Genomic DNA, 14,791 nt, shown 5'->3' on the forward strand with positions numbered 1-14,791 from the left:
TGGATGTAGAGCTCAAATACAGGCCATGAAACACAGTGACTTAATATACCACTTTTGGGGCAATCCTTAATTTATATATGATTTTACTGTCTTATAATTATTTAAATCTGTGTGTTCTCTCCTATGTTATTTTTCATTTTTATAATCTCTTTTTATTTGTCTGTCACCAGTCACATTCATTCCTCATCATGGAGTTTGCCAGTGGGGGCAGCCTGTGGGATCAGATAGCAAAATACCAGCGCCTGGAGATGAGCAGAGTTTTGTAAGTACAACCTGAGGAACTCTACCTATTTGTCTCTTAGTTTACTATTATCTGTCCAGATATGATGTAGAAACGGGGAAAGAAAAGATTATCCTCCTAATTGTTTAATACAGAGAAAGCAAGTACATGTAGCACTTTACAATAATATTATTAGAAAAAAGTAACAAAAAACTTACAGACAAAACTAATAGGATAAAGATATAAAAGTAGAAAAATGATATAGCCATAAAGGTGCAGTAACATTAAATATTTTGGTTACCAGTAAATGCTACCTGCTGTTTTGATGCATCTTTTGTTATGCTCTTTTTGTACACTAAAAGTTTCTATTTTTCTGTCCAATTTTCTTTCCTTGAAAAGGTTCTATTCAGCAGAGATAGCATGTGGCCTAGACTTCCTGCATGACAGAGGCATCATTCACCGGTAGGTATTACTCAGCTCTGATCTCTTGCTACTGTGTATGTTGTCTTTTGTAATGTATATTGTGATCCACTGCTCCCTTAAACTCCTATTGTATGTTCACAACATTCATATTATTGGCTAAAAGTAAAACTCTTGACTTCTTTTCACAATCATTTCCACCAGGTAATTTATATTTCAAATGATTCCATCCTTTTCCCTTCTGAGTTTTTAAGATTATTCTGTTAAAGTGAATACACTAGGGGGCATGTATTTCTTACACTGTGGGTGTGAAGTAAAAGATTGGGTGCAATCTGCCATGTTTTTTTTTACAATTTGAGACCTGCATTGCACAGGTAGAGGAATTCCTGCTTGTCTCTAGTCCAAAACATGGTGCACAGACCTGCAGTTGCCCCACAAATACAGAGCTGCCTGTGTTTGTAATGAGCTGTATATTCATGAAGAGCAAACAGGAAGGGACATGTAGGTGCATTTTTTGCACCCATAAGAGCTTTTGTATCTGGGTTTTACTAAATGACCTCCAGTGATTAGTAATGCTTTACCTCTATGGCATTTATGGGTCTTAATTTAATGAAAAGATACTTCTTGCTTATGAAGCTGCCATATTATATTTTTCTCAGTGTAACTACAGTGTACCAGCAGGTATGCCATTCAATGGCTTTAGAAGGAGTTTAAGGGAGATATGTATGTCTTTCTTTCCACAACTACATATATTTTGTGTAATAACTGAATGTATTCTATCTATATTCCAGAGATCTAAAACCAGAAAACATCTTGCTGGACCAAGAAGGCCACGTAAAAATATCAGATTTTGGTCTAGCACTGGAGACATTCGGTGATAGGGTCACTGGCTATGCAGGAACACTGGGCTACATCGCTCCAGAGGTGAGGAATGCAAAACTAGTGTATTTTTAGCACAAATAAATGTCTAGGGAATGTGCCCAAAATATTGAAAATGTGTGATTTATATAGCATTAAACTTAGGTTTGCACATATGTATGCCTATTTATGTGTCTAGGTTACATTAAAGGGAATATGAATAATAAAATATGTTATTAGAGTTATTATTTAATTCTGAATATGTTTAATTATGTTATTTAATTTTAAATAACATTTTACAATGCATGAATTAAAAATTTGCAATGATTGTAAAATGATTTGTACTTATTTATTTTTCTGTTTCATTTTGGGGGTTTATATAAGTAAATCTAATAAACACAAGACTAAAATGTTGAGTTGACATAGATGAGATGTCAGTGGAATGTATTACTTATACTATACATCCAAATATTTTGTTAACCTCTCAGGACCCTTGAGTGTGCTTGAGATGTTAGGTTCAGTTCATGGGTCTTAAAAATAAACTATAATTAGTGCAACATTCTAGCTGTGATCAAAATAAAAGGTTGTAGTTAACTAAAACAAGCTATTTTTTTAGATGTCAGTGCTCATTAGATGTTACTATTTCTTGTTTCTAGATAATACAAAATGAGGAGTATGATGTAGCGGTTGACTGGTGGTCATTCGGTATCATCACCTGTAAAATGGCCACTGGTAAGTCCCCGTTTTATGATGGATCTGATAGAGAGAAGGTCATCATAGACACCATCTGCAACGAGCCTGAGATACCTGATTGCCTAAGCACAGATCTGCAACATCTTCTAATAAATGTGAGTATGAACAGAGTTATAGAAATGGCTACATTTATACACATACAGTATATGTCCAATTTCTCAAAATATAAGATTTTTCTGGATTTGCTTTTTACTTTGCCATCCTTACTTCTGAAAATATATAAAGTTTAAAACGATTGATAATGGACTGCTCTCAGCTGTTGATAAAAGCACATAGGTATCATTCACATTAGGGCTAATGTCACAAGCACCAGGATTGTTTCAAAGTGAAGATAATTGTTCATTTTCCTTTAGCTACTGGTGAAGGATCCCCAGCTGCGTCTGGGAATTTATGGAGATATACGCTATCACCCATTTTACTCATCCATCAACTGGGAGAAACTGGAACAGAAGAAGATACCACCACCTGTCCAGCTAACAGAAGTAAGTACATGATTACTGATGGAAATACACTCATTATTTACTCGCCAGTGAATTCTAGAAATTTCACTCTACTTTGCAGTCTACCCAAGGTAAAGCTCAGAAAGCCATGTAAAATGGTGGCACAATATTAAAATGGAAAGTTTGCTGGGCAAGCACAATTTGTTATAAAACAAATCCCAGATTAAATTATTGTACCCCCCCCCATTACATTTGGGTTACCATGTACTTTAAATATTGGGGGGCCTAAAAAATTTGAAAAAACAGTAATTTGCATGTTTTTGTAGCTTACATTTACCACTTGTTTTAGTGAATGAGGCCTGAAATAAGAAAAGGAGAGGGCCTTAAGGTGTGTGAAATAAAGAAAAGGAGAGGGCCTAAATGCAGAGATAAAATTCAAATCTGTTTATTAAATTTCTGTAGCTTTAGAAGGTATTTTCTTTCTAGCCATTAGTTACTAACCCTGGCAAACAAATTTAAATTTCATCTTAGTAAGAGGCAGATTAGATATAAAAAAGGAAGAAATCCAGATGCATTTTATTTCAAAATATGAATGTGTACAGTTTACTAAATGGCACTATAAGGTGAATATCCTCATTATGAATTAAACATGCCCTTCTGCACTACTATTAACACACAAAGCTTTCCTTGCAGCCTTCAAGTGATGTCAAGACGTGCTATGGAAAGTCACTGTCACCGTTGGACTTCCTGGATTACAAGAACACAACACAGGAGAATCACAATATTTCAGGCTTTTCTTATACGAGTTCCACCTGGTACAAGGAGTGAGTTGTATTGCGGAGGCTCAGCCATGCATCTTATCCACCTGATGCATCAAGATCATCATCCTCATCATCACCTGCTCATAATAGAAACAATTCCCCCTATGGAGAGAATGAGAGTGTTATAGGTTTTATTGTTAAATATTAGAACAAAATAAATGTAAATTTTCAGTGATTAAATAAAATGTTTAAAAAAAAACCCAGAAGTTGCAAGCTTTTTGTTTTGTCCCACAATCCCTACATATATAAATATTGTGTAATGCTCAAATCCTTCTTTTTCATCTCATTCTGGTAGTGAGCCCTCTGTGTAATAGCAAGAAAGGGGTAATTCTCATTAATTCAGATTTTTTATATGGTAAAAGAACCACAATATAGATACATTCTTACTTCACATACACAAATAACATGATATAATTGTAGATGTATAAATATACAGTATATATATATATATATATATATATATATATATATATATATATATATATATATATATATATGTATTTTTTTTTTTTCTACTTTTGCTTTTATATATATATATATATATATATATATATATATATATATATATATATATATATATATATATATATATATACATACAAATGTGGGTTATCAAAAGACTATTACCTGAAAGCACTACTAATACTAACTTCTCAGTCCACTTGGCCCATGGATCAATCCGTTCAAAGAACACACCTGACCAGACCATGTACGGCACCATTTACACTGATCTATCTATAGATCATATATAGAATATATGTATGTTATTTTATTTTGCCATATCCCATTCCTTTGGGCACAGAATGCAACAAAACCTTTTAATGTCATACCCCTCACTTGGGAGATGGTCATCAATTGGTTTTAGTTCACAAACTCCCCTACCTTAAGCTGCTATTCTATCTAATTATTCAGATTTTGGCCTTCTATGGGGTATTAGCAAATGCAATAAAACATGTACGTAAACGGTTTGCAAAGGTGCTGAATTTTAAAATCTTTTTACACCAAAATCTATTGCCTCCCATCTGACCAATCAGATGGTGCCATTCCATAGTATTGCAGAACTACTGAGCAGTGCGTTATGGCAAAGGACAAGACACGTACCTAGGGATTTTCAAAGGTGTTAAGCTTCAATCTGCAATCTGTTTATCTCAAAATCACTGGACTGCCCATCTGACCTGTGAGATTGTTTTATTCACTATAATCTGAGAACTACCAAGCAGTGTATTGCTGCAAAAGGAGAAACCATATTTATAGGGGTTTTCAAAGGTGTTATGTTATGCAGTCATTTGTCTGCAAAATTGATTGTTTTACCACTGTCACCACTTTTACTACAGAGGCAGCAGGAGATAACAGAAAATCCTGCAACTTCTGTCTGTACATTTCATTTACTCATTGAGAATTTGTATAAGTCAAACATATCTTAATATGGAGGAATTGGCAGATGATTATACATGTAAACAGTAACGGGAAGTTAAGGCTTGACCCCTTGTTACTGCCCATTCACTCACCTTTCAGATCTGCTCAGTGCAGTCACATGAATAGGCATTGGGGGTTTTAATTAAAAGGCCGATTTTAACCTGCCAGTAAGGGCCAGGTGTTTATTTTATAGTTAACATTTACATACATTTTGATTATTGGGATATATACCATCCTAAAGCGAGAACTGTACAAAAGGTCCAAACCATGCCAAAACATACACAGTATCTCACATATAACATTTATTGGTGAAATTCAACCATAACCACAATAATTACATGATTCATCAAAAAACATTTTCTTTGTAACACACTACAAAGCAGTGTCAACCCCCCATCTGCCTATCTCATGTCAGCCACTCCCTCCTGACACGTTTCTAGCTATTGGGCACTTCATCAAATTAAGCACCGAATAAGTAATATTTAACATAGGATGCCTTTGGTCCTAGCTAAATCTTTTTAATTTACTCTAGTGTTTGTCCCACCAAACCTCTATCATCCCCACTTTCTTCTAACAGTCCCTCTCTATCAATCACTGATGGCTACTGCAAATCCCTGACTTCTGTCTTTCAACTCCTTGCTTCTTATGCCCCCACTATCCAGTGGCATAACTATTGGAGGAGCAGGGGGTGAGACTGCACCCAGGCCCACCAGAGAAGGAACTGCATGATTTGGAGGATTGAAGTAAAAAAAGGATTTGCACGTGTATACAGCCGAAAGGGTCTGGAGAAAGCGGGGTCAGGAAGGGCCCTGGGGTGGAGACCAGGGTTGTGGGGGACAAGTTCATTACTTGAAATAAGGCCCATGGCCAGGGCCGGATTTACATAGCGAATTTTTTCATGCAAATTTTCATCATTGGCACCAGAGTAATGGAGATTGGCGCACAGGAAATTTAAAAAACTATTGTATTTCCTGCACATCCTCAGTGTTTCTAAACCAATGTGGGTGTGGTTGGGCAGTATGCCGCCACCTAAAATCCTGCCACCCTTGGCCTAGGCCTTGGTGGCCTTTCCACACACTAGTTATGCCACAGCCACTATCTGTTATTCTTGCTAAGCTTTCACTAAGTTCTCGCTTTACCCTGCAACCACTGTTTGTGCTGAATACCAGCCCTAGTTTTGTTTTCCCAACCACATTCCTATGGTGACTTTATTCAATTTACATAATAATGCAATGGCCCTTCTCCCCTATATGAATACCTGTAGTTTGGCTCCATACCACCTCTTTAATTAAACTTTTGGTCTAGACCGAAGCAGGCATATACTGTATTGCCTGAAATTATCTTTCTTTTTATTAAAATAAGGTATAAATGTTAAATATACAGTAGTAATAGTAAGCAGAAAACGCAGGGCTAGGTATTAATGCCAACAAAACAAAAGAAATGAGGATAAACAATGCTACTACAGAAAGATTGAATATTAGAGACTATGAAATAGAACTTGTGGAGTCGTGTACATATTTGGGAATTGTTGTTACCAGAGATGGTGGCACAGAAGATGATGTAAAAAATCGGATAAAGAAAGCAAATGGAGCATTTATCCAGTTGTACCCTATATGGAGATATAAAAACATCTCAAAAAGAACCAAAGTTCACATTTTTAATAGTAATATGAAAGCAGTCCTTTTATACGCAAGTGAAACTTGGAAGGTCACACAACCTATTACCACAAAAATATAGATCTTTGTAAACAGGTGGCTACAGAGACTTATGAATATAAAATGGCCGGAGATAGTGACAAATGGAGAACTGTGGAAAAACACTAACCAGCTACCAATAGAAATTCAGTTAAGGAAAAAAAAAGTGGGGTTGGATAGGCCACACACTCAGAAAGGGAGAGGAATCTATAGAAAGAAGAGACCTAGGGGCAAATTCACTAAGCGCCGAACGCTAGCGTTAATTCGCTAGCGTTTGGCATTTTCGTTACTGCGCAAATTCACTAACGAATGCTGGCGTAGTTTCGCTAGTGTTACTTCGCACCCTTACGCATGGCGAATTTTCGCTAGCGACGTAACTACGCAAATTCACTAACTTGCGCAGTGTACTGAACGCTACCTTTTATGCTAGACTTCCTTCGCCACCTCAGACCTGGCGAAGCGCAATAGAGTAGATAGGGATTGTTTGAAAAAAAGTCAAAATTATATTCTAAGTCCCAAAAAACGCTGGCGTGTTTTCTACATTATGGGTGATAGGCTGAAAAAGATCGAAAATTTTTTTGGGGCTCCCCTCCTTCCCCCCTACATTTCCTGACTCATGGCAACTTACCTAGACAGTGGGCACATGTGTAGGGCAAAATAAAAATTTTATTTGCTGATTTGAAGGTTTTCTAGGCATTTGTAGTGCTGATACGTATTCCTCCATTGAAATTTGAATTTCGTGCCGTATGCAAATTAGCCTTCTCTAGCGTAACTTCGCTTTACATAGCGAATCAATGCTAGCGCAACTTTGCAACCTTACGCTACCCCTGTGCGCAACTTCGGATTTTAGTGAATTTGCGAAGCGCTGGCGAAACTACGCCTGGCGAAGTGTGGCGAAGTGCGGCGAAGTTGCGCCTGGCGAAACTACGATTGTTAGTGAATTTGCCCCCTAGAATGGAATCCACAGGGATCCAGAAGAAGGGGGCTGCCTAGAAAAACATGGAGAACATCAGTGGAAGAAGAAATTATAAAGATGGGAAAAACATGGAATGAGATCAAGAGAATGGAGATCTGAATGAAGTGTCTTCACAGATACCCTATACTCCACTGGGAGTCGAACAAATAATGAATAGTAAGGTGTCGAAACTGATATCCTAATTTTGTAGGGCTGCACTGATTTTTTAATTGAAATTGCAATCAATTCAGTTCTGTTTGCTGTGAATTCATTTAAAATAGTTTAATGACTGCATACAATAATACACTTCACTATTATACCACTCATCCACTGATTTTTTGACATGTATGGTTGGTTCAGCAAAATGTTTGCCTACCATTGGTATGTGACTGGTGAAAAGTGTATTTTGATTTGGATTCAACAATCATGTACATACAGTACTTCTGTTAGCTGGAAAGGCGGTGGTACTTTTTTCTGTAGAAACGGTGGTATCTTATACCTCCATAAATTCCCAAACGTTCTATGAATCCTTTATTTAAGCTAAAGGAAAGTGAACAATTATTTATTATTATTATTTTTTATTATTGTAAAACAATGGGATTGAAATCGATGTGCTTTTTTTTGAATGATAACTATGTGCAGCATATTTAGTTTAAAAAAATATTTGTCTAAGAAATGGGGCATTTACTGTATGTTTATAAATGTTAAAATTTCTCTGTAACTCTCTTTAACCTTTTGCAGAAGATGCTTTAGGTCTTCACTGAACCAATATGTCCAATAGTCCTCTGCTGAATCAAAGTTTCAAAGGTTAAACACCTAGAAATACCAATTAGTTAGTTCTAGTTAACTATATAATTTCCCATACAGTAAGAACACTGAATAAGGGTAAGGTATACAGACCCAACTTCTTGTATTAGACTATCCTTAAAGGGAATCTGTCACCCTGAAACAAAAAAGCTGTATAATAAAAGTCCTTTTCAAATTAAACATGAAATTCAAGTTCTATTTTTTATTACAGCATTCATAGCTGTTGTAAGTTCATTTAAAAATCTCAGCTGTCAATCAAATATTGTCTTCCCCTCCTCTATGCCTTAGGCGGGGCAGACAATTACTTTCACATTCCATTCAGCACTTCCTAGATGTCACTGCTCTCCACGATCTCTTCACCATTTAATTGTGTAGCCAGGGCATGGGGATTAGGGTTGCCATGTGGCCGGCATTTTACCAGCCTGGCCGGTAAAACGAATGGTTGATCCCAATGTTATTGATAGGGAAAAAAGAGAAATATATAGGAAGGCCAGTATTTTTTTCCAGAAAAGTTGGCAACCCTAATGGGGATAGACATCGGGTCCCCCATTCTGATGCACAAACAAGATTCTGTGATGATGCAAGGTTTGTCCACAAAATGGCTCCTGCCTGCTTGCTAAAATTATGAATTCCCAGACTGTAGGAAACAAGATTCAAATAATGTATATAGTGTAATTAAAGTTCATTTTGTTTGACTAATGTGATAAAATAGGATTTTGAATAATTTTCTTGGGTGACGGGTCCCCTTTAAAGGGTAGATAATCCCAAGAATGAAACACCCAAATAAATATATTTATCTTCCAAATCATTAAATGAGTTCTAATAATATTAGAAAAAAGAATTCCAGCAGGATATTCCCTGGTTTCTGATCTGTGGAATATAGATAATAATAAATTCAGTCAATACACAAAATGCATATATGGAAATGGAAATGTACTTCTTAAACCTGTGACTGGAAAGCACTGCTGTATTGTACATGGATTGCCACTGAGCAACAGCAGTTTCTGAATTCTCAGCTGAAACCTGCTAAATGGCAGCTTTACATTTATCTCCACTAATATAAATGTTGTGAACAAATAATAATAGTTTAAGGGGGTAGCTGATCAGGATATACATTTTTACATACATGCTACCTTTATATAAATTATAAGGCTCCTTTTTTACCTCTGTTTTTACCATATTGCAGCAGATTGCAGTAAACTATGAGAAACACACTCCATTACAAGGAAGGCATGCAACTAGTTACATAGACAAATAAAAATAAATTGAAAATGAATGTAAGACACTTCACACCAATTTATATAAGTATAAGATGGAAAAATGGCATGTAATAATGATATATAGTGAATAAAGGATCTTTAGTCAGAATTAAGAAAACAGGAATACTGAAACAAGGACAATCTAAATTAAAATGAGACGCCAGCGAGGACCATACACATATGAACTGTCTGATGGACGCATATGGAATGCAAGTCGTCTTGCTCCTATTAGATATGACTTTGGAGAAGCTCCATTTGATGAAGGACATTTTCCTACTCCTGATGTCAACTGCAATAGGCCTGAAGACAGTGAATCTATGCAACAACCATGGTTTTTCTTATAAAGGTGCAGTTAATGGCTATAGTATCTGCTGATTGGTTGAAATGCATTCATAAATCATTTGCAAACTCTTTGATTTTAATTAGTGTATATTGCCCCTACTGTAAGTAAATCTCCATGGTTCATAAATTCAAGGTCTATTAATGGCCAAACCAAAATCTACAAATATACAGTAAATGCAGCATGTTCATAGAAATAAAATAATGTCAGTGTCTGACTCTATACACAATGATCCTCTTTCCCCACCTCTTTATTAAAGTAACAGCCCGGTGTTGGTTGGAGCGGTCGGCGCCTCTCCTACTTGAATACAGCAAGGATACCAGACACACGATGGCTAGTGAAGCGGGGATAACCCCTGCGTGTTTATTGCGTCAAATGTAACGTTTCGGGGGCGTGCCCCTTCGTCAGTGTCTGACTCTAGACATTTAAATAGGCCAGGCTCCATTGTTACCAAATCGTAGCAGACTGCAAAATACATTGTAAGTCATTTACTAACACTAAGCAAACTTGCACCTGGGATCTAACCCATAACAACCAATCAGTGGTTAGCATTTGCAACCTGTTGCAGGAAAATTGTTTTATGCAATGAGTTCATTGGTATCATTTGAGATTGTTCATGTTACATAAGGTACTGTGATATTTATGCTGATATCAATGAAGGATGTTAAGTTAAAATTCCAATATTTGTTGTCAACTGTTTTGATGAATCATTAAAGTTTCAGTACCTGTATTCCAGCTCTGATCCAAATGAAATGTACATCAATTCAGTAAGATACTGTGTACAGGTATGGGACCTATTATTCAGAATGCTTGGGTCCTAGGGTTTTCTGGATAAGGGATCTTTCTGTAATTTGGATCTCCATACCAAGTCTGACAAAAATAATCTAAACATTAAATAAACCCAATAGGATTGTTTTTCTTCCAATAATGATTAATTGTATCTTAGTTGGGATCAAGTACAAGGTTATGTTTTAGTATTACACAGAAATAGGAAATACATTTAAAATGTTGGCATTATTTGAGTAAAATTGTGTCTATGGGAGGTGACCTTCCCGTAATTGGGAACTTTAAGTATAATGGGTTTCCGGTAATGGATCTTATACCTGTATCTCTTTGGTAGTTATCAGACTATGGGCCTTTACTGACTGACATACAGTATGGGGCCTATTTACTAAAACTCAAATTCATTGAATTTTTTTCTTAAAACAAAGTTGACCAAACTCCCTTCCATGAATTTAACTTTTCTCGAAAAAGTCAGAACAAAAAAATGATGTGACTTATTGTACAACTGACGGTCTGAAAATGGGGGTTTATCGAATTGTCACTGTGAAAACTCGACTCTAACGGATTATCAGACTAAAACCCCGTCTCCAACGGATTATCCAATGTAGATCATGATGTCAAGAAACAACTTCAAGGACATCTGCCATTGAATTCTACATCACCTCGACAGGTTTGAGATGGAGTATTTTCAGATTTTTAGCAGCTTTGGGGTATAATAAATCTCCATGAAAAATTTGAGTTTTCCCCTTGAAAAACTTGACCAGAAAAAATTGAGGTTTAATAAATGGTCCTCTATGGGGCAAATTCACTAAGATTCGTAGTTGCGTCAGCGTCCGCTTCGCCGCACTTCGCCAGGCGTATTTTCGCCAGCGCTACGCAAATTCACTAATATCCAAAGTTGCGCTCAGGGGAAGCGTAAGGTTGCGAAGTTGCGCTAGCGTTAATTCGCCAAGCAAAGTGAAGTTACGCTAGTGATGCTTAGTTTGCATACGGCGCCAAATTGAAGTTACATTGGAGGTATATGCAGCATCCTGGGAAACTTTCAAAACAGCAAATAAATTTTTTATTTTGCCCTACACATGTGCCCACAGTATATTAAAGGTGCCATGAGTTAGGAAATGTAGGGGGAAAGGAGGGTAGCCCCAAAAATTTTTTCGATCTTTTTCAGCCTATCACCCATAAAAAAGAAAAAACGCCAGCGTTTTTTGGGACTTAGAAAAATGTTTAACTTTTTTTGAAGCAATCCCTATCTACTCTATTGTACTTCGCCTGGTCTGAGGTGGCGAAGGAAGTCTGGCCTAAAAGGTAGGGTTCAGGAAAATTTGCGCGTCAGTGAATTTGTGAAGTTACGTCAGTTGCGCAAATTCGCCAGGCGTAAGGGTGCGAAGTAACACTAGCGAATTTACGCCAGCGTCCATTAGTGAATCGGCGAATTAACGAAAATGCGCTACGCTAGCGAATTAACGCTAACATTAGGCGCTTCATCCTTTAGTGAATTTGCCCCTATGTGTCTGAGGGACCATTCTGAGAGTAAGATAAGAGTACAGTATATACAGATTTTATCAGTAGTTCTGTAGGCCTGTGAATCACTGTAAGACAAGAGAACTGATTCTGTCCTACATTAAACACAGGCCAAAACAGATATTATAAGGAGAGTACTCATATAATATATCCTCAACTCACTGCCTGCCCTCCCACTACATTCCAGACACACCTGAAACTGTGAACTTAACTTTGTGAACTGTTAATTTATTTGCACAATTCTAAAGGTTTACACATGTATATATCCAATCTTTGCCAATATATTGCACATTTCATGTTTTACATATTTATTGTGTATTTTTAAGTGCCTTTTTGTGATATGTACTAGCTGGAGCCACGTTGTCTCGTCTCACTGTATATTCATATACTGCGGAGATGACAATAAAGTTTACTTTGACTTTGACAATAATATTGGGCAGTAAAAGGGCTGTTTAACAGTGTAACATAACACTTATCTGAATAACAAGAGATTGTTTTTAAAAAGCAAATATGTATGCATTTACCATTCTCATCAGCAGAGGTCATCAGAGTACAAGTTATACAAAGGAACTGCATTTGCTACAGTGAGCCAGTCACTGAAAATAATCAGATGCACCAATAATATACAGTGAATATATCAAATATGGAAAACAAATATTATACCTCCTGTTCATTTGCACAAACACTTCACACTTTGCGGGTGACGTTCTGGAGGACAATGGTGCACATTGTACAACAATGTCCTAATGTCCAGTGTCTAATATCTTTTTAGTTGTGTGTGCACAAGATGTCTTCTGTGCACACGTTTAAAAGCACTGTACAAAAATCATATTTCTGTGTGCACAGAGAGTTTGATGGCCCAGAATATGAACTAAAGTAAGTGTTTGCACACAATACCGTTTCAGACCTTAAAGTGCATGTACAAAATTACATGGCTTAGAGGGTACATTGTTGTCCAGTACCATATAACTGATTTAAAACCATATACAAGGGTGAGCTCCCATCTTTGAGCTGGTTGCAACTTGTGTCTCCTTGAGCTCCTTCCTAGTGTTGGATAAATGAACATTGATTGGGGGAATAGATGGACTCCCAAACTCTTCCAAACATAGTTAGCTTCCTCCCCCCTACACTAGCAGGGCCGTCTTAAGGCCTTGGTGGGCCCTGGGCAAAGAGTCAACCAGTGGGTCCCCCGCACCCCTGCGGGGTTTTTGAAACCGGTCCCGCCTCCCCGTGTTTCCTCCCTCCATCTTCCTCCCTGTGTGTGTCCCCTCCCTCCATCTTCCTCCCTCTCTGTGTCACCTCCTTCCGTCTTCCGACTTCCTCCCTGCGTATGTCCCCTCCCTCTGTCTCGCCCCCTCTATTTTTCGGCTCAGTGGGCCCCCAAAAGCAGTGGGCCCTGGGCAGACGCCCCTTAACTTGGATTATTTAAGATGCCCTGTACACTAGCAGCACGTACCGTCTGCTTTCATTTTTTCGGCAACAGTCGGGGGTGTGACTGGAGCAGCTCAGGGTCCTGTGACTGTCCCATTGGCCCAGTCTGACCCTGATTGGGCATGCAAGTGAACCTCTATGTCCAAGTGACAGGTCTTTATTAAAAAATACTTTAAATGAGAAGGAAAGGCTTATTTAATTGGGGGTGCCAAAAGTTAGGCACCCCCAAGTGATTATATACTGTATACTTACCTGACACACCGGGCAGGTGCTATCAGGAGAAAACTGCACTGATCCGGGGGTTCTTCCAGCAAGCACCACAAAACGTTTGGCTTCCTTCTTTTTCTATCTTTAATTTTCCCGGGGTAGACACATGCGCAGTAGAACAAAATAGCTGACTTCTTCGTTAAGTTCAGCTTATGGCACTACTGCGCATGCGCACCTGTGTGAAGAAAGAAGAAGCTGGAAGCCAACTGTTGTGCTCACTGGAAGAACCCTGGGCCAGTGCAGTTTTCTCCTGATAGGAGCACGACCCGGGGTGTAAAGGTAAGTAGATACAATCACTTGGGGGAGCTGTTCATTCTCCTTTAAAGATAAGGAAAGTTTATATCCCTCGGGGATGCCAAATGTTAGGCACCTAACATTAGGTATTAAGGAAACAAGAAACAATAGAGGATTGCTTTGTGGTAAATGCTGCTAATAGTAGCACCTGCCCACGGTATCAGGAAAGTGATTATAATAACTGGGATGTGCCTAACTTGCAACTTTTCAGATAACAGCCAAGTAATTTGTTATTTAGTATTTACACATGTTAAAGAGGCTTAGATTGCCAGATCTTTGGCTGGTTTGTACTTTGGAAACCAGACAAATTTTGTTCTTCCCCTAATGTGCCAAGCCTGTCTCCCAATGCATGCTGGGTAATGCAGTTTTTGTTTTACAATTTGCCAAGGTTGGGAGGACCTGTTTACCAATATTTATTAAGATTGTATATTTATTAGGACCTTTTGGTGCCCTAAAGAGACAGAGACATGCACATAAAGGGAATTAAAGAAATGGAAGATATAGATTAATGG

General features: G+C 37.7%; 1 protein-coding gene across 1 annotated transcript; it reads left to right on the forward strand.

Moving 5' to 3' along the window:
- Positions 1-1,373: 1,373 nt before the first annotated feature.
- LOC121401185 (protein kinase C theta type-like) lies at positions 1,374-3,625 on the forward strand. Its single transcript, XM_041585523.1, has 4 exons — positions 1,374-1,564; positions 2,155-2,346; positions 2,605-2,733; positions 3,385-3,625. Exons 2-4 carry the CDS (start codon positions 2,221-2,223, stop codon positions 3,517-3,519), a joined length of 390 nt encoding a protein of 129 aa, XP_041441457.1. The 5' UTR covers positions 1,374-1,564; positions 2,155-2,220; the 3' UTR covers positions 3,520-3,625.
- Positions 3,626-14,791: the final 11,166 nt, after the last annotated feature.

The sequence above is a fragment of the Xenopus laevis genome, chromosome 1L, assembly GCF_017654675.1.
Source record: "Xenopus laevis strain J_2021 chromosome 1L, Xenopus_laevis_v10.1, whole genome shotgun sequence".
NCBI lineage: Eukaryota > Metazoa > Chordata > Amphibia > Anura > Pipidae > Xenopus > Xenopus laevis.

What these genes read in the sequence shown, in the direction of transcription:
- LOC121401185 (XM_041585523.1), top strand. Translation starts at nt 2,221, where the DNA reads ATGGCCACTGGTAAGTCCCCGTTTTATGATGGATCTGATAGAGAGAAG. An exon ending in TGCAACATCTTCTAATAAAT is followed by an intron (nt 2,347 to 2,604) that starts GTGAGTATGAAC and finishes ATTTTCCTTTAG; the next exon opens with CTACTGGTGAAGGATCCCCA. An exon ending in CACCTGTCCAGCTAACAGAA is followed by an intron (nt 2,734 to 3,384) that starts GTAAGTACATGA and finishes CTTTCCTTGCAG; the next exon opens with CCTTCAAGTGATGTCAAGAC.